This window comes from Plasmodium vivax, chromosome 12 (assembly GCF_000002415.2).
Source record: "Plasmodium vivax chromosome 12, whole genome shotgun sequence".
Taxonomy (NCBI): Eukaryota; Apicomplexa; class Aconoidasida; order Haemosporida; family Plasmodiidae; genus Plasmodium; species Plasmodium vivax.
The window spans coordinates 1,765,255-1,791,801 of record NC_009917.1 but is presented as its reverse complement, the minus strand read 5'-3'; the positions used below and the strand labels follow the sequence as shown (position 1 = coordinate 1,791,801).

The following is a 26,547-nucleotide window of genomic DNA, read 5'->3' as shown; positions in this document are numbered from 1 at the left end:
CAAATATATACTGGTGGCTTAAATGAATTACGCATTTATTTATGCATTGCTTCGATTTCCCCTGTATTATGACATATACCCATTTTCAAAAGCGTCTAAAGGTTGTTCCTTTTTTTTTTTTTTTTTTTTTTTTTTACCAAATGGGGAATAGTTTTCTCATTCTTTTTTTAAAACAGCTTTTTTTTTTCACCATTTCGATGGATAATTGCATGTACTCAATTTTGAGGCCAAAAAATGGAAATTTTTCACTGAACGAGGAAATTATTGTTGCATTAATTTTACTGCACTATTTTTTGCATACTGATAATTCCCCTCCTTGCATACGCAAAATTTGTCACATATATAAAACATGCAGAGGGACCGAAATGGAAACTACCATTTTGAGAAAAAAAAAAATGTTTTTCAATAATTAACCTTTTTTCAGTGTATTTGCTACTCACAATAATGTATTTTTTTCTTTTTAACCCATTTCGAAAAAAAAAAAAAAAAAAAGTTAGGCTTGACCTGCTTTATCAACAGTGCACTTGTAAAGAATTTTTCGGATATTTATTTCGGGGGCGGGAGGCAAGGATGCATATTTCGACGCCTTTGCACGGTTGCATGTGTTGCTTTCCCATGCTTGTATACATACGCATGTACATAATAAATTATCGATCGAGCATGTATGCCCCTTTTCGCGCGTAAGTATCATCTGAGCACGTCGGATACGAAAAAGGGATAAATAAAAAGGGGGCTAAAAAAAAAGGGGAAAAAAAAAGGGACTAAATAAAATAGGGCTAAAAAAAACAATGAATTTTTAGTACTCCGTTTTTATCACTTTAACGGTGAAAATTTTTTTTTCTCCCATTTGCGTAATTTTTTACGCGATTTTTCCAGTTGATCCGTTTAGCATGCTAAATTCAATGTTTATAATTGCTCTTTTAAGATATAAATTTTTTTTTTTCACTATTTTGCTCCATTTTCGCCATTTTGAGCCATTTCGAGGGGAAAAAAAAAAAAAAAAAAATGTCCTCCTTTCAATGCACAAATTTTCTCAAGTAGGCATCTGCAGAAATTGTAATTTCACACAATTTCGTTATGCAATTATTTTGTGTGAAACATTGTATTGCCCCATTTTTACTCTCAAAATGAAGGCTTAAAATTTGGGATTTTTTTTTTTTTTTTTTTTGCATGGCTCACCTTTCTCCAACTGCGCAAGATACTCTTTTGTATGTGGACCCAAGTTATGCTTGTTCTCTAAAAATAATTTTTCAAAGTGGCTCAGGGAAATCTGCACAGGGCAAGCACAAAATAGAGTTAAACAAAATTAAGTAAAATAAAATAAAGCAGTGTATACGAGTCTTCCCTTTTTTAATGGCAAATTTGTATCTGGAATGCACTTTCATCCCAGTGAACGCTCTTTTCCCCCCTTTTTTTCCCTTTTTCTCTTTTCACCTCGAATGACTGAGCCTTTAATTCATCGTTCGTCGAGAACCAGAAAAAATTTAGCTGCGCAAAAGATAAGAGAAGGAATATACTTAGCAAGAGGGCAGCGTCCCTTCTTCTGCATGCAGTTTTTTACCCCCTTTCATCTTCGTGCAAAAATGCACATGCAAGCATGCATATGCATATTGGGGATTTTACATAGGAATACACGCAAAAAAAAAAAACAAGCCTATTCGTAGACGAACAAAAGGGAAGCAGCAATAGTAGAAGGGGGTGCTATTCTTATTACTATCTCCTTCGATGAGTCGAAATCCGGGGAATTCTCCAAAAATATATTTCGAATTGTATATTCATAAATCTTCTCGTATATTTTCAAATATGCGAGCATTTCCAGATTTTCTAAAAATAGGAGATTCACAAAAGGGTATTTCTTAAGCATGCAAATGAACACTTTAAGAATGACAAAAGGGGGAAATGGAAGAGGCCAAACGGATTATCTTTTCGCCATTTTTTTTTTTTTTTTTTCACTTACTGGTGTATATGATGTAATTTTTTAATATTCTCAAAAACGGCCCAGTTTTCCACTTTCCCTTAATTTTCCAAAAAATCGAAAAAATTGTAGAATCGTAAAAATTGCAAAAAAAGTAAAAACTAAAACTCATTCTTCGTAAAAGATACGTTAAAGGAATTTTTCCTCATCCCACCTTTGTTAGTAACAAGTGGAAAAGGGACATGTTACTTTCTTCGCTTAGCATGTTCAAGTTCTCGCAAAAGATATTCGAAAAATGCTTCTTAACAAATTTACAGCTGCATGCTTGCCTAAATGACGCTTCGAAAATGTTGTTGCTGAGCAGAACTTTCTGTTCCTCGTCGCTCAACTCGTTGTATCGCTGCGCAGTTCCGTTTGGTTATATGGAGGGGGAAGTGGGGTTGCACAAGTGAATGGCTGCCTGCAGTGCGGAGGCAAGCGCTCATGCATGGGGTAACCCATCAGTACTGCGCTCGTGCAATTCGTTCTATTCTTCCCCTACGTGCGCAAAATTACCTTCAAATAAAGATCGAAAAAACCGTCATTCATGCTGAGTATCTTATGGGAGTACAGGAAAAAAAAGTACAACAACTTCCTGCAAAAATGGAGGGAAAATTAGTGTACAAAATTTTTTATGTTTTTCTTGTGCGGTTTTCATCTTGCGCTTGACTTTTTTTTTTCCGCCACTCGTTTTACTTCGCTTTGGTGCGTCTCAAAACTTCGAGGCAAATTCCCACCAACTGCGCCAGTTCTGCGCTGTAGGGGTCTTCCTTCTGTAAGCGGTCAAGACACAGGTTGGGCATTCGCCACCATATATGTACATATGTATATTGCTCTGCCCCCCTTTTAGTGCGCATGGGGGTGTCCATTTCAGCGCCATTTGTACGTATTTTTTATGCGCATTATCGTAGGGGTGAGGCCCCGCTGCGTTACCTGGTTCTCCTTCATTTTGCACACCACATTGCAGCTAATGGTGAACAGATAGGTATCGTAACTTCGGTTGTTTATTTCTAGTATGTTTTGCAGTAGACCTACGAGGAGGAGGCAAAACAGAGAGCATATGCCAAAATTGTGAGGTTGAAAAATTGCGTGGGCAGGTGTATCCGCACACATGGGTGCGGTAGATGACTCTGTTCTATGGGCGTACCCGCCAGGTGAACTATCTCCGGATAGACATCCAACAGACTAAGCATGTTTAGCATTTCCAAGCTGTATAACCTGCTCGATGCGGAGAAACAAAAGGAGAAAAACAAAATTGTCTCGGAGTGCCAAAGGAACAACAGGCACAACGAGCGCATGTACCCCGCTGCGTAAAACATCCTCTTACATGATGTTCTCTCTGCTTGTGTGCAGTCCAGCGAAGAGGTAGTAGAGGTAGATGTCTTTCACGTCCTTCTGCTGCGTTTGCGGGGGGAGGCAAAGGCCGCCACGTAGAAATAAAATAATAATAATCAAAATAATAATAATCAAAATAATAATAATCAAAATAATAATAATCAAAATAATAATAATCAAAATAATAATAATATAATGGAAAAATAGAAAACTAGGTGGACGGATAGACAACCCGTGCGCCCACCACGCGCCCACCACGCGCCCACCATGCGCCATCTAACTTCGCCCTCCTTACGCGTATGAACGAATTGGCCTGGCTTCTCAACAGGGTCAACAAAAAAAGGTAAAAGAAATCCAACGACATGGTATCCTTGATCACCCTCAAGATGTTCATCAGGGAATGCCTATCGTTTTGGATTAACAAAATTAGCAGTTCGCAGAAACTTCGGATGTTCTTATTCCCCCCGGTGTCTAGCACGAACATGCCTTTCAGTATTATGTTGCAAATTATCTACAGAAAAGAATACTCATTGTAAGGGAAAGCCGTTTTTTTTTTTATTATTTTATTATAATTTTTTTTTTTTTTTTTATCCTCGTTGAGGGGAGGCTCTTCATTTGTTTGCAAAAAAAGGAGTAAAGCACAGTGGGGAATTCTTGCAGAACGCCACTGTTGTCTTCCACATGGCTACGCTGTCCCAAAAGAGCTACCTCCCCTTGCGCAGGCATAGACGTTTAAATGTAACCCCACATAGGCATACCCCCTACATGAGTGAAAAACTCCGCCACTTACTTCACTCGTCGTCGTGTCATTTATTTTGAGGTAACCCAAGAGCTGCTTCAGATAATTCATAATGGAGGTAAAAACTCCGCAGTCGCACTTTGCGCTAGAGAGGACTTGGAAAGGTAGGGCCATTTCAGAAGGGGCAATAAAGGGGTGGTGGATTAGCACAGGAGGTAGCAGAGGTAAACGCGTTTCTACATATAGACATTCGCTCGTTAAAAAGAGGGCATTGCAAGTAAAGACAAGTTATCCCCCCTTTTTGTTTGTTCTACCCTCTTTCTTTACATACCAGGGTGGAACAACTTCCACAGGTGGAAAAACTGGTACCCCCTCAAGGACAGGATTAGGTGGAAGTTCTCATTGTAGAGCGTCAGCTGGTCTAGTATTTTGTCTACCAATTCTGGGAGAAGAGGGAGAGAGAAAAAGGTTTGGCACTTTTAATACGACGCGGTTTGTTAAGCCTTTTAAAATGGCCCTTTTCAGGCCTACTTCGAGAAGCAACTAGACAGAAGCGTTACCTTGCTTTTGAAAGGCGCACACGGCGTAGAACTTTTCGTACAAATTATTTGCACATTCCTCATCGGATGGCTCAAAGGTGGCGAATTTGTAGCCCCCCTTCTTCGTGTTAGCGGGGAGTAGAGGCACATTTTTGTCGTCCCTTTTGCCGTCCCTTTCGTCGTCCTCCTCCATCTTGTAGTCGGATAAGCTTTCCGCTAAAACCTCCGCTATGATGTCCTCTACATTTTCGTCTGAAAAAGGGCACACATGTGGGGGTACCATTGGGCACTACTCGGTGCCTACTGTGCTGCGCACATCTCCAGGGACGCCTCCCCTTCTCCACATGGTTCAGAGGAATCCTACCTGTGTATCCCTTTTGGTGTACCTGTTGGCATTCACCCTCGTTGGTCACTTTCATGCTTCTGAAAAAGTGTGCCGGTAAAACGAATGCACCATCAGGGGGGTAGACGAGCGCACACAAGCAATCACACATGTGTGCAATTACGTCGACGTGTGTATCTCCTCTCCATTACTTCATAAACGCCGTTGATTTCAAGTTGTTCTTGTCTTTGATGAATGAGTCAAGCTGACAGAGGGGCACATTTACCGGGGGGCATATTAACCGGGGGGATTATTTCTTTTGTGCGCTTTACCTTCTAAGGCCTGTTCATATAAACCACTTTGGCAGCCATTTCACCGAAGAGGGGGTCACACCGGAGGGGGAAACTCACCGTTTTGATGTCCGTGTAATCCATGTAGTTGCTAATATCATTTATGGTTATGATGCTGCTGCTTTTTTCGAGCCCCTCGAAGATCGACGTCTCATTTAGCCCCGTTTGTTTCCCCTTCTGTTTTATTTTGTTGCTGTTTTCTTTTTCTTCCTTTTGCCGCGTTCTCATCATTGCGTTTTGCTGGCAGGGAGAGCATTCATTAGAGTTAAGCGGCAAAGCGGCGCGTCTGCACATGCGTATGCACCTACACATGGAGGTACACACATATATGTGCACGTTCAGAACAATAAGCGAAACTCGGGGCTCATTACATATTCCTCCCTCTTTATTATTTCGTAGGTGCTCATCATTTTTTTCTCTTCGTCGACAATGTCGTGCACGTTGCTTTCGCTAAGGAGTGTAAATGTGCGTGGGGGGGTGGATAAGGATATGCAGGCACGGAGGTAGGCGCGAGGGTAGGCTCTCCAAAACACGAGAGTAAACGAACGTGTACGTTTTGGCAAAGCTCCCTTCACAGGTTAAACCATCTCGGATGCTAAAACTAGCGAGAACGCAGGGGAATATACTCACCGGACTTTCTGCGTTATGGTAGACCTGGCAAAAGACGGAACAGACAACTCGCTACCTTCCTCCTTACTGCAGTAGAGCTCGTTTTTTATTTTTTTCCCATTGAAATGTTCGTACAATTGAACGAACAAATTTATTATGGCATCTGCAGAGGAAAAGGTTGGTGTGAGAACATCTGGGGGAGCAGGCTGCGGTCTCGTGGGAGAGATGCACACATAGTCGCTTCCCCTCCTTTTATGCGTTTTTTTTGCACAAAAGTTATGTTCACGCCACGGTCGAGCCACAACCCACTGTGCGGTTCCTCACTTTTGTCCGAATTAATAACAGCCGTTTCGTCGAAGGATATGCCTAAGCTTGTTAATGTTCGCTTTATGACTTGCCAGTTTTTTTTTTTTATTTCTTTTCCAAAGCCATTTTCCAAGCTGTTCATGTTGATGGTCTTTCAAGGGGAAGAAAAGGAGAAGAGGGAATGTAGTGGGGGAGCATCTTTAAAAAGGGGCAGAAAAAATTGCAGGAAAAAGGGGCAGCCAAAATGACGAGTCTAGCCAAAACGAAGAGCAAGTGCGACGTACCTGGGGCAGGTATATGTTCAGAATTTCCGCGACGATTACCCCATTGCTAGCGTTTTTAATGTTTCTAAAGGAATAAGGCAGATTTAAGTACTGCAACCATTTTATAACTTCCCGTGGTACTACATGAAGGGGGGAAAAAAAAGGAACGACGATCGAACGATCGAACGATTGTGCGAGTGAATGAATAGAGTCGTGTGTGTTTTCGAGCGAAATTAGAATGCGCGTGTGCGCCCTTGGGGGGGAGGGAATAAATGCGAGGCAGTGCTAGAGGGGCGAACAGCACGGTACACAAAACAACGTGGCACACAAAACAACGTGGTACACAACACAACATGGTTCATTTTACTTTCCATTTTTTATTCTCCCCGATTTTCCACAAACAGACTTGTCTCTTCTACGCAAAATTTCCGGCCGATCTGAGGAAAACAATTTAAAAGGAAAAAAACGAAGCGCATACGTTTGTTTGGCTACTTTGCTACGTTTCTATTTTGTTATTTTATTATCTTTTTTTTTCGCGCTTATGCAACTCGTTATTCGTGTCTGCGGGGACATCGCTCTGCAAGAGACTTGTCGGCACACCGCCACGCCCATCTCGCATGCAAAGTTGTGCACTAGCGATAAGCGTGTTCCCACAAGGGGGTGTTTATGAGGGAGCACAGCGCAGTAGAAAAAGGGGCAACAAATGAGTACACACCTTTTATAACATATGGGTATGGGCAGATAGGCGCGTATTCACGGACGGGCCCTTACATATGCGTGCTGAGAAAAACGCCTGTCTACTTATCGCCACTTCTCTAACAAAACAGCGCGTAGATGTATCACTTGGTACTTCGCTTATGCGCTCGCGTCCTCATTGCTGCTTCTTCATATGCGAAAAAGGAATAATATAAAAAGCGATAGTGCCAGCAACAGTAGTGACGATTGGCAGCTTATTCATTTTATCGCCTTTTTTTTGGCGCTCTCTCTTTCGCTAAGTCTATCCTCACCTGCGTTTCCACTGAGGCAGCCTTTTTATAATGGCACAATTTTTAAGAAAAAAAAAAAAAAAATTGAGCAATAGAGAAATAGTGAAATAGAGCAATAGTGAAGTAGAGAAATAGGAAAATGTTTTTTTCCCCCTTTGTCTTTTATCACTCTGGACAAACGCAAAAAAAAAAAAAAAAAAAAAAGGGAGAGTTCCTCAAAAGGGCTGCCTAAATGAAGAGCGAAAACACACATCCCCCCGTGTATACACCAATGTATATCCGCGGCTTAGATAACTTAATGGCATCGCTTTCTAAAACGTAAAAGTAACGCAATAATAGTGATTAGCACGAAAGAGTGTACCATCGTTTTAAGGAAAAAAAAAAAAGGCTACTAGCTAAATGCATAAACGGAAATCGCAAAACGAAGTAGATTGAACCCGAGTACTTTCAAGTAAGACAATAAAAGGTGCATATGAGCAGAGAGGTGTTTGTGTGTGTATGTATCTGTGTATATGTATGTGTGTGGGGGACCCTGGTTTACTCCACTGGGGTGTGTTGAAAATGGGGGAAAACACACCCACTGGAGGGGACGGGGTAATGTAGACGTAGACGTAGAAACACCGAAGTGTATTAGCCTATTCGCCTAAATGTCTGCACCGCTGCAAATGCGCAAGGGAACGCACACCGTTGTAAAGTTGGTGCGCGCGAGACGTTGGCGGAGTGTCAACCCGGCATGGATAGCAGCTTCTCGCACCCCCCACCGCACATATGCACATACGGCTAGGCATCCTGTTCGTGGAGGGACGTATAATACGCATGCGCACACTCACGTGCTGGCATCGGCGTACTCACACCTGCATACTCACACCCACGTGCTTGCATCTGCGCACCCCCCTCCCTAGGATGTGTTTCCTGTGCAGCCATGGAAAAAAAGGGGGATTCGAAAACACAGCCATAGGAACGTGGTCCAAGGGAGTCAGCCTGATCTTCTGCTCGTCCATATTTCTGCTGCATTTCGTGAACGAAGATGAGCTGAGCGTGCTGAACAAGGCAGCGGCGGACGGCGAAAAGAAAATGATATACTACCTAAGCATATATAACCTAATAGGCGCAGTGACCTTGTCTGTTTTTTCCCTATTGGGGCATTTCATTTATAAGCCCCTTTTACGCCCCATCTATTTATGCTCCTTTATAGTGTCCCTATTTTTAATTGCCTCTGGAGTGTACACCACCTCGATAAGCAAAAATACGTCTTTGAAAATTATAGGAATAATGGACGCCTTGAAATTCCACCCAGATTATATGCTTCTAAACAAAATAAATAATATAAACGGTGATGGCAATACCATTGTTATCAAACCAGAAGACAGCATAACCCTATCTGCCGCTAGCCAAGAGGTGGCTGCCCTCCCAGATACTTCCACATTTGATGCCTCGAAAATTTTAGAAATGATAAAAGATCGTCAGTCCTTTTTGGACACGAAAAAGGACATCCTGTTGAAAAAATTAACGAAGCAAGATTTGATGAAAATGTTTACTAGCATAAGGGAGTCAGACCCCAGTGCGCAAAAAAGCCTAGTGGAAAATACACTACTAGAATTGTATGAGAAAATAAAAAACGTCCGTCTGAACTTTGACCTTTATGATAAGTTTTACAAGTTCATGGAAAATAATTCCGTCCCTTTTATATCTAGCTCGGAAAAGATAAAAAAGTTTACAGAAAAATTTCAGCAAATTTTTGATCATTACAATAAGTCCCTTTTTAATAATTTAAAATATGACTTGGTAAAACATGAAAATGAAATTATAAAAATATATTCAGATTCGATGGAGAAGATTAAAAGTGTCAGGGTTAAGAACCCTAGTGCTAAGCTGGATGATTATATTGACGATTTGCAGAAAAGGAACATCCTCATCTTGGCGTCCTCCCTCTTGATGATGTCTTTCATTTACATTCACAAGGGGGCCACACTCACGTCCACCAGTTCCATGGCGATCACGTTGATGTAACAGCTGAGTTGGCACTTCGTCACGTTGCCCGCGCGAGTACATCACGGTTGATTGTACGATGGCGTCACGCTTGCCCCCCCTGCTCCTATGGAGAGACCTCCCTCATGACGGCCTCCCCTCCCCCCCCCGCAGGTACGTCCCCTCGATGTCCTACCTGATCACCCTGGCGAGCATCTTCGTCTGCAGCGGCATCTTCTTCTTCTCCATCATAGGACTAGTGCTTTACGTCTTCAGCCTGATCCTCATCTTCTTCTTAATATTTTCCCAATGCTTCTGCGAACGCATATTTAAGCTCTTCATGGGGTTTATTTTCACAGGGTTATTTTTTTTTTGTTTTTTAATCGGCTACATTCTAATCGAGGATTTCAACGAAGGGTCCAAAGTTTACAAGGAGTACAAGCAGAATGACTATAACGATTTCTACTGGGTCTTGTTGAACAAAAGGACTTACGAGCATTTTAAAAGCTTTGTTTTGTTTTCTAATGGCCAGATGTTTTTAGTGTGCATAGCATTGTGTGCCTTCCTCACCACGTATTCTCTTTATTGTGTTTTCTACATCTTTCGTTCTGTTTGTGCTCGAAAAGAGCAGCTCCCCATTCATTTGTAGCGCGCGCTAAGCTGGCTCGGTGCGCCTCTTGTCCGTTTCGACACCCTGCCGCGGCGCCCCCCTATTCGGCCACCTTCCCTGCATTTGCTACTTTTTTGACTTCCCCATTTTTCGTCCTTTACACCCCGCACACGCACGCAAACATTCGCTCGTTCGTTCATTCGCTCGTTCGTTCGTTCGCTCGCTCGCTCGTTCGCACGTTCGTTCGATCGACCCAACCTGCTCTCCGCGCGCCCGCACCCCTTGGCGATGGTCTTTTTAATTTTTCCATTTTTAAGTTTTTAATCTCCTGCATTTGTTTATGACCGCATCACGCACTCTTGTGGTGAACTTTATTTTTCTCTTTCCCCCCCGCGGTTAGCATTCATTACGCATTAGTTGTCCGACGATGAACTTGTGCGAGCCTCCATTTCGCTACCCCGTAGTTATAAAAAAAAATTAGCAAAAAGTTAGCAAAAAATTGCAGAAAAATTGGCAAAGAATGACCTGTCCCTCTGGGCGGTCCACATGGACGTGAACCCCTTTAGCACACCTCTACATGCACACTGGGGATGAGCCAATAAAGCGCTCCTTACGCCAAAAGGTATGCGCGTGTCTCCACGCATATGTTTGAAAAATCTGAAGGGTGCATATAAACGCAACAGAAGTGGACTTCCACTCTGCTCATTTATTTAACTTTTCTTCCCTTTTATCGAAAGGTCAAAACAGCGGTGTGGATGACCCCCTAGACATAATTCACATACAACACCCCCATTTGAATACACCCCATGAGTTATTAGCCACAAATGGGTCACTTCGCCGATTTAGCTGCGCTGAAAAAGTAGCAGAGGGTTGCTGTCAAAGGGAAGCCCCACCATAATTGCCAAAAAAAAGGGGCTAAACATGGGGGTTCCCAATTTTACTTAGCAAGTGCTTCCAAGCATGCCATGCATGGCCAACTTCCACAAATCGATATTTCCGCCACGGCTCAAAGCGACCACATTCGAAAGACCGCTTCTAATGGTGCGAAAAAGATAAATCGCTTTCTCTTGCAAAGGAGCACATGCCTTTTTCTCCACTTATGCATTCCGTTTGGTTCATTTTACACATGGTAAAATTGTGAAACTTAAAAAAAAAAAAAAAAAAAAAAAAAAAAAAAGAAAAAAAGAAAAACACACAGCAATGTATAACGTGTCATAAAAAAGGCGCAGCGAAGGAGCAACACACGCGTTGCAAGCCAAACGGCTTGCGAACTGCGGCTCCTAAAATGAACAAACAAATATTTCTCGAAACGTCCTTGTCGAAGGTGCCCTAATGAACATTATATACATTGTAGTGCAAAGGAAATGTGCCTCCATTTAAAATGCAAAAAGGAAAAAATAAAAAATATATATATATGTATGCTTTACGAAATGCCCATTTGAAAGATGTGGAAATGGTAACATGCTGCAGCTGCAACGTTCAGAGGAAAAAGGGGCATTTTTTTCCCCTTCTTTTTTGCAGAGCATTAATTCTGTTAAATATTGGGATACGTCCTCTGCCTGGTATGAAACACCCCAACAATGCTCCCTATTATTGTGTGCGCGCAGGCGCTCCCTCCACATGATAAAATTATGAAGGGCACTATGGATGGTTAAAGATGCGGCGAAAGGTGCGAATACGTACCATCGAATTTTCCACTCTGTTGTGTCTGCCTGTTCCCCTTAATTACGTGTACATGCGCGGTGAGGTGCTCTTCCTATATTTGTATCTTTACCTATGTGGAGGTACATTTCAGGTGGTCACTAAAAAAAAAGGCTACCCCCTTTGGATAAGTTTTCCCCATTCATAGGTACTTGATTTTTCCAAAGTCAATCCTTCTAGTAGCGTAGATGGTCCAGAAAAATCTCTGCCATACGGTCATTAAGACCATAGCAACAAAAGCGCCACTGACCAATTTGAGGCCCGTTAATTTCCTCTCATCATGTGTTGGTTCCGCTGCCCAAGTTAAAAAATTGACGACATCTTTAGCCATCTGGGAGACATTACAAGGAGTACCATCTTCATACTCAATCATATCATCCTGTAGAGGTGGGGGCATGGATATAGATCCTCCTGCAAAATAGGTATTATAATACAACCCTGGTCTTAGGTGAATTCCCTCAGGAGGATCTCGGTAACAAGTGAGTAGAGAAAAAATATAATCTGGTCCGTCATGTCTAGCCGTGGTAATGACTGACAAATCTGGTGGAGATGCTCCATTATTTGCATATCTAGCAGCTTCTTCATTTGGATAAGGCTTTGGAAAAGAATCAGTTAGGGTTCCTGGTCTGGTGAACATCTCTCCCTTATCATCAGGACCATCCTCTATATCGTACGAGGCAGCAATTTGTTTCATTCGATTTTCCGGATACACCTCATTTACTAAACTACGAAATTGTAGCTGTTCCATCGAATGGCACGTTGCACATATTTGTCTGTAAACTTCAAAACCTCTTCTTACACTGGGGATGTCATGCGAGTGGAACATTGATTTAAACCAAAATGGGTAGTGGGGGGTGTGGGGTGGTTCATAGTCCATGCACCATGCTACTGGTCTAGATTGCATACTATTATGTAACACAGAAAATCCCAAACAAAACAGTATGTAATATTTTAAATTTAAATATTTATGTTTTTTTCTTTCTTCACTTTCTTCCTCTGTGTATGGTTGTAGGTGATTCTTCAATCTATCTTGGCTTCTCTTATTTGGTAGAAAGAAGTCGCATCCCTCTTCTAACGTCCCTCTGCACATTTGCCTCTTATAATCCGTGTGTCTGTTTTTGTAGTTTTCATTTGGCTTGAACTTGTCCAGCAGGTAGTAGTTCAAATTTTTTATTTTGTTGTTTTTTATTTTCGCCTTGGATATGTTCTTTTCGAATTCCTGGTTCCACGATTTGATTAGCCGGATTCGGAGCTGCGGGCGGGGGGAGCATTGTTTATGTGTGCGCGTGGTGTGCATGTACGCATGTGCGCCTGGTTTGCATCCATTCATATGCTCTGTACAGATAAGGGCGCCACATCACACACATCGCTGCGAACCGTTCGTTGCAGTTCCCTCGCCACTTGGCAAAGCGTATAGCGGCACGCCCACGTTCTCCCTGCCGCCAACTCGTTACATATATGCTGGGGATCTACTTGCCTCCACACAGCTACGCTGGTGTGCTTCTACATCTGGGCACACCATTTTTATCAAGGTGCCACAAAACGTAGCGCTCTCTCTATCACTCTCTCTCTCGCTCTCTTTTTTTTCCTCCTTACGTGGTGCGGAAGCTTGAGCCATATTTTGTCCTTATATCCCGGAAACAAATTGTTTAGCGCTCCACCACCTGCCATGCTTTTGCGATGGAACCCTTGATTTTCTTTTTAAAATAAATTCTGTGTAGATAAATTTGCACGTGTGACCAGCTTAGCGGCAACCAAAGCTGTCATTTAAAGGCTGCACGGGGGTGGGAGGGGGTATTCCAAACGACGCGCGTTGTGTGTATTATGAGCGTACTTTCCTAGGCGCGCACCTATGCATGGTCCTAAGCCCTATCCTATGCACGCTCCTACGCGCACATCATCGTTATACCTTCCCCGGAGGAACATTCGCGGAAGGAAATTTCCCCTTTTCCTGTAACAGCTTATTTTACGTATCTTTAAAACCAAGCGCGACTTTCGGAAAATTTTGCCTTTCAAAATGCTTGTCATTTCAAATAGGAAAAAAAAAAAGGCTTACGCTAAATTGCAGCTGATTACATAATTAAGTGTGCTCTGGAAATGTAAACAGAAACATGGTATTGTCATTTCGACGTAGGATAAATTGACGGCACTCCCCGTGTACCTTCGACAAGTTCGTTATTGTTTGCGCTTGGTTCGTTCGTGAGAGGGCAAAAAATGTCCCAAAAATGTTCCAAAAAATGTAGCAAAAATGTTCCAAAAAATGTAGCAAAAATGTTCCAAAAAATATCGCAAATAATGTCCCAAAAATGTTCCAAAAAATATCGCAAATACCCCAAATAATGACCCAAAAATGTCCCAAATAATGTCGCAAAAAAATGACGAAAAAAAGTGTGAACTTGTTCCAAGCCAACTCAGAGCCAGTTAAAACACCGCACTTATGTGTAATTACCTTAACGAAAGGTATTCCCATAAAATGAGAAAAGGCACACCAGCGAACACGAAAAATGACGTATTTGCGTGCTTTACTTTATGCCATCATGACCTTGCAGTTATTACAATGTGACCATTCCCATCTTCCGTTTTATTTACACCATTATCCCTACGTTCATAGCACGTGTATCCCTCTGTTTAACCATTTCCGAGCCTCCCGTCAGTACACTTCACAAACGGGAAGAAAGCCTTTTTGCGAACAAAATTTAAGAGGCATACTCCTTACGTAATACCGTATTCGAAGTTATGATTTTTCCGATGATCCATTTTCCATGCTGTCCTTTTTTTTTTGGAAGGTTTCTTCTTTATTTCCCCCTTACGATTAATCGAGGAATATTTTTATTACACATGTTGCATGCGGATGTGTTCCATACCTGCGCGTAGTTCTACAAATGTAACTAAATTCACGTTCGACAGCCCAAGTGATGAAATAGAGCCAATTCCAAATTTTATGTTGCATAAAGGGGAAAAGAGGGAACAAAAAAAAAAAAAAAAAAAAAAAAAAGCGGCAGTTCATTTATCCCCCGCTTAATGGCCATTTTGTATGATCATTACTTTGGTAAGTACAACAACATATTAAACCGTAACTTTTTCAAAATCTCTCGCACATATATGTTTTTTCCCTTCCTCTATGTGGCATACGCGCAATGTACAAAATTGATGAACAAAAACAAAAGATATAATAATGAAACACGCCCATGGGATTTTTTCCGCGCGCAGTTTAAAATTCCCAAATGGGAATGACATATATATACGTTTATATACATAACGTCGTTCGAAGCCTTCGCGTGAGCGTGTCAGCGGTGTGACAACTGGCACTAATATAAACGGGACACTTGCTCATATAGCGTTCTTCTGAATCGCCTCACGTGTAAAAACGTGGTCGGTTATTATGTAATCAAACTGGGGAGCAACCCGCAACTTTTGCTGCATCCGTTTTGGTTTCCTTTTTCGCACTCCATATGCAAAGTGAGGAAGGTATTTACCATTTCGCCTATCTCCATTTTGGTGTGTATGCCCCGTGAACTCATTATTAGAATAGTTGGATGAAGCGACGGGAATTAAAAGAAAATAAATAAAATGCGTTCAACACGTCATTATGGTTGTATCCTACTGTGTTACTTTTTTTGTTTAACGTGAAATAGGGGCTACTCCCCACGTAGTTCTTTATTTCCTTCGTTGTTCACACTGAGAATATTATAGAGCAGGGAAAAGACCTCCTCGCATAGGTCTCCGTAACGTGGGGATTACCTTTTTCCGCACGTGTGGCACGTTAATGCATATATACACAGAAAAAAAGGCTTTTCCAAAGTCATGCTATGGCGTTTTGAAAAATTATATATATATATTTTTTTTTACACTTATATTCCCATGCGAAATGAATGCCTTGCACACACAAGAGCCGCGCGCTGGGATATTTTAAATCGACCGAGTGTTACACATTTGAAGAGGTTAAACAATTTGCTTAATAACTTTCACGGTGAAATACTCACACGTGCTGCTCCTGCAACATGTGAACGAAAAAAGACTTCACCTTTTGAGTTGTGTGCTGGGGGTAAAAAAAAAATGAACAAGTCTACACCTCTTTCTTGTTCAAAGAAAATTATTCCACATTGGATGGGACCTTTTCCAAAGAAATGTACCGCCCATGGGTAGGGTACATTTTTTCATACTGTACCAATACGCGCGAACAATTATTCCCCCTTAATTGCAAAAAAACGCAAATTTAACGAATGAGAAAAAAAAAACAAAAAAAGGGAACCCCATTAAAACATACCTTAAAATGATTTTAATTTTTTTACGTTATCTATGGCGAAAAACAACGCCGTAATGGGCCCATAAGGGAAAAAAAAAAAAAAAATGTATGGTCAAAAGAGGGCGATACAACATGCGTTAAGCGTGTATGCACATGTTACGTATATACCCCTTTTGTGCATCCTGTGGAACGTTCACAAATTTATGCCTACATTTCAACCTCACAAAAATGAAATCTCATTGTGCTGCGTAGTAGTCAGGTATACTGCTATTTTACGTGAAGTGGCTCCCCCTCTCTTCTTGGCTTCTTTGCACTTTCTACATTTTTTGCCAAAAGGGGTACACTGCAAAAAAACGCAAATACTATTCAGCAGTATGGTTATCTTATTTTGCTACATTCATTTTGCGTTTTTTTTTTTCTTTAAATGGCAACTTTTTGGTAAATTTTATATGCCAAATTGCTCATAACGCTTATACACTACGGAGTGACCAACATGCGGCGAGAAAAGGATGCCGCGAAGTATGCGCGAAGGCATACACCTTGTATCCCATCAAAACGAACGTAAAAATAAAGTGCACAGTTTTGTAATCACCAAAAAAAAAAAAAAAACTTCACAAATGAAGAAAAGTGCATACAAAGGAGAGAAAGTGCAACGCAGTAATTTTATATATAAACATAGGGCAGAGAAAGATAACCACCTGAGGCCACTAACAATTTGCCTCCGCGCTGATATGTAAGCAATTGTTACTTTAATTTTTTCAACATCCTAACGTTCCTTTTGATTTAACCAAACATCAATCGCGATTATTGCTCCTATGTGGTCCACATCATAAACACTTTTTTAAGCATGTCTTTAAGAAAAAAAAAAAATGGCCAGCTGATAAAGCAGTTCCGTTCCTGTGAGAGGAAAGGCGTTTTGCAAAATTGTGCAACCGCGGGAAGGCAGCTAATTGCACCACTGGCGTTAGTGCGCTTGTACACATATATATAAATATATAAACGTATAAACGTATAAATAAATATATAAACGTATAAACGTATAAATAAATATATAAACGTATAAACGTATAAATAAATATATAAACGTATAAACGTATAAATAAATATATAAACGCATAAAAAAAAATATATAAATATATATATATATATATATAATTATGTACTGCATTACACGATATGCGCAGTGCAGGCCCCGCATGTAGTGTCCGCAGAATTTGCACTGTCCATATGAAGAAGCAGCGCGTTACGCATAGCGAATGAGGGCCGAAGATTGCATGTGCGCACTTGCGGCTCCCCGCTCGCCACTCTCCACTCGCCACTTTGCCATCTCAAATTGCGCTTTCTGCGTGTAGGAATCCAAAACAATTTTTCACACGTACCAAAGAAAAGCGGCTGCTTGCCGTACCAATTTTTGAAGCAATTACGTGCGTCCATGCAAAACGCCCTCTGCAGCAATTTATGCCAGTCAGTCACATATGCACGCGAGCGTATCCCTACATATGCGCCTGTATGCCCCGCTTTTTTTTAGCATATGTGTTAACGTTGCATGCCGCACGTTGAGGTAGGCAGAGCACACGTGCAGCAAATGCGAATGTACTCGTATATGCATATATGTACATATGCGCACCGTACGTAAGCGCACATATATGCGCGTGGAGAGGAGTACTACCAAATAACCGACTAAATGTGCTCGTTGCTAGGCACGCACTAATTTTCTATACATATGTGTCGCTTTGGTACGCGTAAGCACGCGCATGCTTGTGGTTAAGTGGTGTCATTATAACGTCGGAGGGGTTATATTTCTTCTTTTTCTACTTTTTTTTTCGTATTTTTTTGCAGCTCCACATGTCACATGTCGAAATATATATATAAAATGGCCCCATGAAAAGCGAGTTTTAAATTTTTAAAAAAACATTTTCGTGCGCGTTACTTTTGGCATTTTTTAAAAATTTATTTTGTACCTCAAAAAAAATAATTTAATTTTAAAAAAATATTTTTTATAAAATTAATTACAAAAAAATAAAACACAAAATAAACAAAACACTTTTTTTTCTCTTATAACACATTTTTGCTCAACGTTTTCGCTTGAACTTTTTTCACGCATTCTTCTCGTGAAACGACATTCTTCCAAAACTTTTCAGTTTCTATAACGTATCCTTAAAAAGCTTGCTTTTAAAAGCATATTTCTTCCTCAAAACGAATTAGCATCCTCGCAAAGCAAAATGGCCGTAACAAAGCTTGGAATTAATGGATTCGGACGTATCGGACGTTTAGTTTTTAGGGCTGCTTATGAAAGGAGTGACATCGTAAGTTTTTTTCATCGCGCGAGGGAGAAAAATGAGCAATGAAAATTGAAAAATGAAAAAATGTGAACATTGCATCATCCACATGATTGGTTCGCCGCGAAGTTATATGCGGCGGGCCGTGCTCAGCCTTTGGCAAGCAGAGCGATGTTACATGTGTACGTACACCATATTGAATGTATTTTTTTTTCGCCAAGTTGATCCTGTTTTTTTTTTTTTTTTCTCCCTGTTGATCTTTTTCTTTTTTTTTTGTTTCCCCATTTACATTGTGTGAAAAGGTGCACTGCCGGGAGAGCCCCCCCAAGGGCACCGCTATTCTCGTGCTTGACCCCCTCATGATCGCTTCTTCCCCATTTTTCGCAACCCCGTAGGAAGTAGTCGCGGTTAATGACCCATTTATGGACATCAAGCACTTGTGCTACTTGCTCAAGTATGACTCCATCCACGGTGTATTCCCAGCAGAGGTAACCCCAGGCGATGGCTGCTTCACCGTTGGTAACAAGAAAATCTTTGTGCACAGCGAAAAGGACCCAGCACAAATCCCATGGGGCAAATACGAAATTGATGTTGTGTGCGAATCCACTGGTGTGTTCTTAACCAAGGAATTGTCCAATGCACATCTTAAGGGAGGAGCAAAGAAGGTTATCATGTCCGCCCCACCAAAGGACGACACCCCTATTTACGTTATGGGTATTAACCATGATAAGTATGACCCAAAACAACTCATCGTTTCAAATGCATCATGTACCACCAACTGTTTATCTCCAATTGCAAAAGTACTTCATGACAACTTCGGAATTGTTGAGGGTTTGATGACCACTGTCCACGCTTCGACGGCCAACCAGTTGGTAGTTGATGGACCATCCAAGGGTGGAAAGGACTGGAGAGCAGGCAGATGTGCATTGTCAAACATTATTCCCGCCTCCACTGGTGCAGCTAAGGCCGTAGGTAAGGTCTTACCCGAATTGAATGGAAAGCTCACTGGTGTTGCCTTCAGAGTCCCCATCGGTACCGTGTCAGTTGTTGATTTAGTGTGCAGATTGGAAAAACCAGCGAAATATGAAGAAATTGCCGCCCAAATGAAGAAAGCAGCAGAAGGACCACTCAAGGGAATATTGGGTTACACTGAAGATGAAGTTGTTTCCCAAGATTTCGTCCACGACAAGAGGTCCTCCATTTTTGACTTGAAGGCTGGTCTGGCATTGAACGACAACTTTTTCAAAATCGTTTCATGGTACGATAATGAGTGGGGATACTCAAACCGTGTGCTAGACTTGGCTGTCCACATAACAAAACATTAAGTTGCTTTGGCCGCGGCGCAGTTGCCAGCTCTTTACGCATTTTGAAATTATTCCCACTCCATCAGAATTAATTGTAAAATGCAGCGCACATGTAATATGTACATATATATACTTATATACATATGCACGTATGTACTTATGTACGTATGTACTTATGTACGTATGTACTTATGTACGTATATACTTATGTACGTATGTACTTATGTACATATACATGCATGGATGCGCGAGCGGGCTAGCCATTTTTGCCCATCATAAAAAGCGAGACACACACACGAGAAAAAAAAAAAAAAAAAAAAAAAAATTATCGCTATAATTAACAATGTCGTATATGCTGTAAAATTTATGCCGTGATTTATGCTCTGATTGATTGCTACAGTTAAGGTTATATTTTATGTCAAAACTGCCTTTGCAATAATTAGCGCAAAGGTGTGGTTGCTATAATTTATAACTACTGAGCTCATGCATATTTTTTTACGCATATATTATACATGTATATTAATCCTCCCTGCTTGTGCGAACAACTGAGTTTTCTTGTTAATGTAACACAGCTTTTTCCTTTCCATGGGGGCATTAAGACCGATGTATATTATGCTAAATAAATAAAAACTTGTGAACGCTGTAAAAGTAATTAAAGTAATCCCTGTATTGTGTGAAAGTTGCTAGCGTTACAGCTGCGTTGTGGATTTTTTCCTTTTTTTTTTGCCGACGCAACGGAAAAGAAGCATATTGGCTATGCTCCGATGCGAATGATTAAGAAGGAAAATTAAAAAGAGTGGGGGGAAAAAGAAAAAAAAAAGTCTTTCTCCGCGGCTTAGGACAGGATCTCCCTCTCCGCTGTGTTGCGTACACATAGGAAGAGGCCCCCAAGAAAAAAGGCCAATATTTAGGTTACAAATGTTAGAAGTTGTGACAAAAAAAAACTCCGAACGGGAGAAACAAAACACACACACTTGGGGTGCGCCCCCCAATGTGTCACGAAATGAACAGTATACGCTGCACCAAATTGAGGAAAGAAAATTTAAAAAACTGTGGATGCACACTGCACGTTGCGAGAAACTTTATTCTGTTCGACCCATTCACGTACGTACGCAAATAATGTATTAGTAAAATGTAAATGTTTTTATACACATCTTCATTTTGATCATCCACAGGATGTTTGTAATTGCTGTTTTTCTCGAGAAATAGATCTATGTTATCAAAAATGATAACGGCTGGCTGGTTTTTGAAGGCCATGGTGAAAATTTTCCTAATGTACCGGCTATTTTCCCCGATTGTTTTATTTACCAACAGATGGCTTTCGAATGGAATTATGCACACATTTTGGAATTGAAGAAATATTTTTTTTTTTTCCCGAATATTTATTCTCCTCATGAGGGATGCATACGGCACATGCTTGTAATTTTTTCCTCCCCAAGCTGTTCTTTTGCTTTCACGCATGTTCTGCTTACTCGTATTGGTGTTTCGCCATTCACTCACCTTGCCTGCATCCCCTTCAGCTGCGCTGTGAAGTGAAGGGGCCATCACCTTTTCGCTAAAAGAGATGTCCTTATAATTTAAGCTAACGATGTGAACTAAAAATTGCAGTAAGGTGCTCTTCCCAACTCCACTGCCCCCATATATCAAACAAATGTTCGGTAGATTTATTTTGCTAAAATAAAATCTTAATAAAGTTCTTGGTTGCGAATTGTACACACAGTAGTTATCATCACGCTGGTACCTATTTTTCAGTATGAACCGTTTCCGGATAGGCGCCAAATGGTCCTCATTTGTGCCCTTTCGAATATGTCTACGGCGCATTAATGTTGGGTCTACCCGCTGTTTGGCATAACTGACTGGGTTGGGCTCCCAATACATGCAGTTACCTCTACTGTGGCAGCGATTTGGGTTATCGCGGCAAGCATCGTATTTTTTACTGCTACGCATAAGGGGCAAATTCCCCGTTGTGGCGTCTTCTCTGCCTGGCACCCCGGGCGTGTCACCACCCTCGCCGTCACCCTTCGAACATTTAAAAGTGGCACTCAACTTTGTGTGCCTTTTGAGAAGAGTGCTGATATATTCTTTTATAAAAAAAGGCGAGCACAACCGTTCGCTGATATATTTCCAAACGTATGTATCCCTATGTGTGAAAAAAAAAATGGTGAATTTTTTTTTTTTTTTACTGGTTAAAAAATATTTGTACTTTCGAAGACACTTAAAATACTTCAAATTTGTGAGGCAGTTTACCCATTTAAAATTTGTATTTAAAGATTCGCAATTTGGACACTGAGCGCTTTCGTTTGTCAGTTCCAGCTGTTTCCTCTGTCTCCTTTTTCTGGACCTTCTTATAACACCCCTTTGAAATTTATAATAATACGCAAAAAAGCATTTAAAGAGATTTACATTTTTTTCGCGCGCGCTGTCCAAATAATCCACCTTGCTAGCCAGAACAGAGTACACATCGTCGATCGAAATTTTTTTCTTCTTTGAGAGCCTTTTATGGATGTCTCTGTTCATGTGAATGTAGTATGGGATGGGCGTGCTGACAAACTGAGAGATAATTATTTTGCAATCAAAGAGGTCATTATATAAGTCGAAGGCTCCCCTCGTTTTGTGCAAACCGATTAATTTAACACAGAGCTTTTTCTTGCCCAATTTTGTTAGCAACTTATTTTTTAAGTAATAAATGGAGTTATATATATGCACATTGACGTATGGCGCGTTCCTTTTTTTTTTCCTACCATCCGTTTGGAAGAAATTCGTTGATTCGTCTGGTTCGCGGTTGCCGCCAACGTCATCATCGCTGTCGTCATCATCGCCGTCGTTATCATCGCCATCATCAACATCGCCAGCCGCATCACCGCCGTGGCGATGCCCCTGGCTGCCCTCTCTTATGGACACCACCCAGTCATCAAAGTAGGGCAGAAACAGGACCGACTTGGGCACTTTCTCCCTCTTAACATACTTTACAAATTCTGCAAAAACGTCTTTAACGAACTTTGCAATGTTGTCGTGATTATAAATACTAACAAGGTCAAGGACGTACACGGGGATATTCAAATCTTTTTTTATAAATTGCAAAATGTTGTTATACGTCTCGTACGAATTCCTTTCACAGCACTGAATGCAAGCAGAGGTGGTCTCATCGTTGGTGAGTAACTCTTTCAGCTTATAAACGTTGCGAGCGTTATCATCGTTTCGCTTTTTTTTTCTTTTTTCCATCATTCGGTAAGTTCTATCGAATGAGCAAGGTACATTATATGGGCATGCTCTTTTTGTATGCGGGTGTCAAAGCGGCAGAGGTGCGGTTGCTTGTTGCTGCCTAAGCGGATGGCTCCTCGATGGGGAGGAGTTTGCACGGTAAGGAGTTTCCCCCCTTTGTGCGTGGCCACATGGGAGCTATGTTTATCCGGAAGGGGATTCGGAAAAACTGCAATCCCGCTGCAAAACGGATGCTATCACAGGCACAGCCCCAATCAAAGTGACGCCCACTTGGCAGCTTTCACTTCCCGCAGGGGCACACGCGCGAACGTTCCAGATGAATGGCGAGCAGGTGCAGCTGAACGGCAGGGGGGACCCATAAATGGGAGAAAAAAAGGAGAAAAAAGGAGAAAAAAAAAGCTAAAGTGACATCCGTCGAGAGCGCCAAAACGCGGGATCTGCTTTTATTTACCCCCCACTGTTGCCGAAAATTTTCGGGCAGAATTCTCCATCAGTTAAGGGCATATGCCGGTGGGCACGATCCCAAGGTAGCCGCTTAATTATCACCGTTTTCCCCAGAATTAGGCAGAGGTGTCAAAAAGCGTAGACGCTATTAGCTACAGTGGGTGTGTGCCTTCCTTTTTTGGCGGCCTATCACCCCACCCCTTCATCATCTCTCCTGTGGCTCAATGCTCACCATTTTTTACTAAAAATTGATGCCGTTTTTATTTTAACAAAATGTTTTTTAAATTCTAAAAACAAAGACTAAATAAAAAAAAAAATTAAAAACTAATAAGGTGAAACTGAGGTAACTTTCACACCAAAGGGGAGTATAATTAATAAACCATACATAAAACTATTCACAGTATGGGTAGCTTCGCTGGGAAGATGTAAATATACATAAAAAAAAAAGGAGGTATATATAATTATATATCATTTGACATATGCACACCTTCGGCATTTATAATGCTGGTACGGTAGCCATATGAAAAAAAATACATCATAAATAATTTATCATTTACAATGATATTTTAAAAAAAAAAAAAAAAAAGGAATAATGTGATAAGTACCCAAAACAAAACAATACAATACAAACAAGAAGTACAAACAATCCACGAATGAAACAATCTAGGAAGAAACAAACGAAATGGAACAAATTAATTTGCTACATTCAACACAAAATTATCCAAATGTAAAAAAAAAAAAAATAAAATAAAAAATAAGGCGTATAAATTAAGTACTAATTTATGAGCAAACAAAAAAGATTAATTATGATATAATGTGGATACATTTATATGTTTTCTTCGTTCCCCTTTAGAAAGTCTCCATTATGTTTTGTTCTACCGTCTGTTTTGTGTTGTTGCATATTGGAGGGTGTGCATATCCCAATGGGAGTACTTAACATATATTTATACCATTTTTTTTTTTTTAAATTTTAATTATACAAAATAGGATATTTTTTACTTTGCATATATACATTTAAAAAATAAAACAGAAGAAGCGGCGTGGTCCCGTTAGAGATGTGGCCAACTGTTTAATTTACAGCGCGGCGAGTGGGGAAAAAACAATCTCCTCCCCCTACCCACCCACGGTCGGTGGAGGGGTCATCAAGTTTTTCTCTCTATCTCTGTACCCATTCCACTGGCTCTCTATTCTTCGAGTTATGTTGTCAAACAATTCAATGTCATTCTGCTTGTTCAGTATGGAATCCTTGGCAGAAAAAATGGAGGTGTTCTTAAACGCGTTGATAATATTCAACATATGATTTTGAAAATTCGAAATGTCAATAATTTCCTTATCGTTGTAATTTTCCTTCAATCGTTCAAACACATATTTATATTTTTCGTTATCCCTTATAAATAATCGCAGCACATAATTAACAATGGAGTAGTTATAAATGTTCATATTAAACACAGGGACCATGCAATAAATAATTCGCAGCATTAAGTTGCTCGAGCTTTGGAATAAATGAAAATCGTCACCTTCAAATAAATTTTGGTAGCTCTCCAAAAAGCTCATAATTTGGTAGAGTTCATTTACAGGGGTGAGTATTTTTTCGAAGCAAAATCCGGAGTGAGCCAGGGAAACGAAAACGTCTATTTCGATTTGCCTGATGTTAAACTCGTTTATCTTATCCTTTAAGTCTAACATTTCTAAAATTTCCTTAAAACAGGTGCTTTCATTTATCTGCTGCATTCGGGAAGCCACTGTTAAGCAGCATATGCCCATTATTTTCAGTATGTCTTTTTCGAGGTTCTTTTTTAACAATTTAAAAATAATTACATTTAAAAATCGGTTGTTGCAGAGCAACACCTTCAATGCGTCGCACGCCACGTACGCCAGTTCCTCATAATCATCTGAAAATAATTTTTCTGCTATCACAAAAAGCCACGTTTTGATATTCACATAATCGTTGTACCCACAGTTAACCGTTTCCAGTCCACTGTAAAATATGTCTTTCAAGTTACAGTCTTCTAGAAAGTTTTCATGCAATTTTATTTTTCTCGTGTTCGTTATTATTTCTCGCATGCTAATCACTTTTTCCATTTTGACCCACCGCCGTGGCACCTTTTCGCACGACCCGCTAGTATAACGAGTGGGGGAACAGGATTAATACGCGGCTTCAATCACACGAGGCAAACAAAGCAAACAAAACAAACTACTCTTACGTGGGCTACGGGTCTACACCACTACCTTCCTATGACTGCCTTTCCGCCTTATTTTTTGCAATGTGGGCTATGCGCAGACGTAAAATCGGCCTTTCTCTATGCTGATGTATACATTCAAGCGGTGATACGATACAATAACTACGCAAATGCTGCTCCCGTTTGGGCATACAACTACATAAGTTGGTTTTCACGCGCAGTTGCTTCTATGGGGAATCAACCGTTATGCTTTTTTAGCCGCATATAAAGCTTTGTAAAACATATGAGAGATAAAAAAATAAAAAAAAAGGGGGTAAGGAAGAGGAGCACGGGAGAAACAAAGTATAAATATATTTAAAAACAAATATGGTTTTAATCGTGACAAGGCTTTTTCATTCTTGCTCTTCTTCGCTTCGCTTCTCTTCGCTGGTTGCCCCAATTGGGGGATATTTTTCCCACGAAGGATAAATTAAATCACAAGAAAACAAGTACCAGTATTCGTAATGACAATAAAAATTATTAAACAAAAAAAAAAAAAAAAAAAGGGGGAGAATCTTGCTACAAGGTATGTATATACTTATAAAAAAAAAAAAAGAAATAAATATACTTCCATAAAAAGCGTATATTTCTGTCACATACGCGAATTATTTATGGTACAACTTAGGAATATTTATTCTCATAATATTCAGTGGTACGTACAAATGCGCAAATTTGGGTTTGTTCCTATTTGTGCTGTATGCATAATTTTGCCGCGTATTTTAGTATATGCCTCACGCGCGTATAGCATAAAGCGTAATGGGACACAATATGGCATAAAAAATAATATAGCACAGTATGGCATAAAAAATAATACAGCACAGTATGGCATAAAAAATAATACAGCACAGTATGGTATAAAAAATAATACAGCATAATATTACGACGTACTATACGTATAATATGCTATGCTATACAAATTATTCGCATATACCCGTCAGGCACATAAATATATATACGCATATATATACTCACGTACAGACCTCTGTACTTGCTATACCTCCCTTAGGGATATTATATATATCATGGTGACGTATCCCCGCGCGTATGCCGATGGACTGGTAGAAGAGAAGGTATATGGACGCTTTCCAAAAAGAACGAAACGCAGCTTTTTGTCAAGGCAACAAACAGGACATAATTTAACGACGAAATAT

At 40.5% G+C, this 26,547-nt stretch overlaps 5 protein-coding genes across 5 annotated transcripts, besides 5 other annotated features; 1 reads left to right on the top strand and 4 right to left on the bottom strand.

The window, feature by feature from the left end:
• Nucleotides 1–687: 687 nt before the first annotated feature.
• PVX_117335 (hypothetical protein, conserved) lies at nt 688–6,791 on the bottom strand (the record flags this gene model as incomplete). Its single annotated transcript, XM_001615712.1, has 22 exons — nt 688–733; nt 1,191–1,270; nt 1,435–1,488; nt 1,715–1,875; nt 2,165–2,315; nt 2,471–2,549; nt 2,651–2,727; nt 2,888–2,985; nt 3,102–3,172; nt 3,282–3,352; nt 3,585–3,800; nt 4,080–4,173; nt 4,398–4,470; nt 4,589–4,819; nt 4,932–4,990; nt 5,102–5,154; nt 5,300–5,479; nt 5,611–5,689; nt 5,870–6,011; nt 6,173–6,305; nt 6,439–6,557; nt 6,785–6,791. 22 exons carry the CDS (start codon nt 6,789–6,791, stop codon nt 688–690), a joined length of 2,274 nt encoding a protein of 757 aa, XP_001615762.1.
• Nucleotides 1,435–1,464: a microsatellite.
• Nucleotides 6,263–6,318: a microsatellite.
• Nucleotides 6,792–7,873: 1,082 nt separating the features above from the next.
• Nucleotides 7,874–7,899: a microsatellite.
• Nucleotides 7,900–8,306: 407 nt separating this feature from the next.
• PVX_117330 (hypothetical protein, conserved) lies at nt 8,307–10,020 on the top strand (the record flags this gene model as incomplete). The annotated part of the gene is made up of 2 exons (XM_001615711.1): nt 8,307–9,409; nt 9,546–10,020. 2 exons carry the CDS (start codon nt 8,307–8,309, stop codon nt 10,018–10,020), a joined length of 1,578 nt encoding a protein of 525 aa, XP_001615761.1.
• Nucleotides 10,021–10,632: 612 nt separating this feature from the next.
• Nucleotides 10,633–10,657: a microsatellite.
• Nucleotides 10,658–11,824: 1,167 nt separating this feature from the next.
• PVX_117325 (cytochrome c1 precursor, putative) lies at nt 11,825–14,039 on the bottom strand (the record flags this gene model as incomplete). The annotated part of the gene is made up of 2 exons (XM_001615710.1): nt 13,279–14,039; nt 11,825–12,934 (listed from the first exon to the last, which is right to left on the bottom strand). Exons 1-2 carry the CDS (start codon nt 13,351–13,353, stop codon nt 11,825–11,827), a joined length of 1,185 nt encoding a protein of 394 aa, XP_001615760.1. The 5' UTR covers nt 13,354–14,039.
• A 6,200-nt stretch (nt 14,040–20,239) lies between these two features.
• PVX_117320 (hypothetical protein, conserved) lies at nt 20,240–22,736 on the bottom strand (the record flags this gene model as incomplete). Its single annotated transcript, XM_001615709.1, has 1 exon — nt 20,240–22,736. The coding sequence occupies one exon, from the start codon at nt 22,734–22,736 to the stop codon at nt 20,508–20,510; it is 2,229 nt and encodes a 742-aa protein (XP_001615759.1). The 3' UTR covers nt 20,240–20,507.
• Nucleotides 22,737–23,758: 1,022 nt separating this feature from the next.
• Nucleotides 23,759–23,820: a microsatellite.
• A 470-nt stretch (nt 23,821–24,290) lies between these two features.
• PVX_117315 (hypothetical protein, conserved) lies at nt 24,291–25,359 on the bottom strand (the record flags this gene model as incomplete). Its single annotated transcript, XM_001615708.1, has 1 exon — nt 24,291–25,359. The coding sequence occupies exon 1, from the start codon at nt 25,257–25,259 to the stop codon at nt 24,291–24,293; it is 969 nt and encodes a 322-aa protein (XP_001615758.1). The 5' UTR covers nt 25,260–25,359.
• Nucleotides 25,360–26,547: the final 1,188 nt, after the last annotated feature.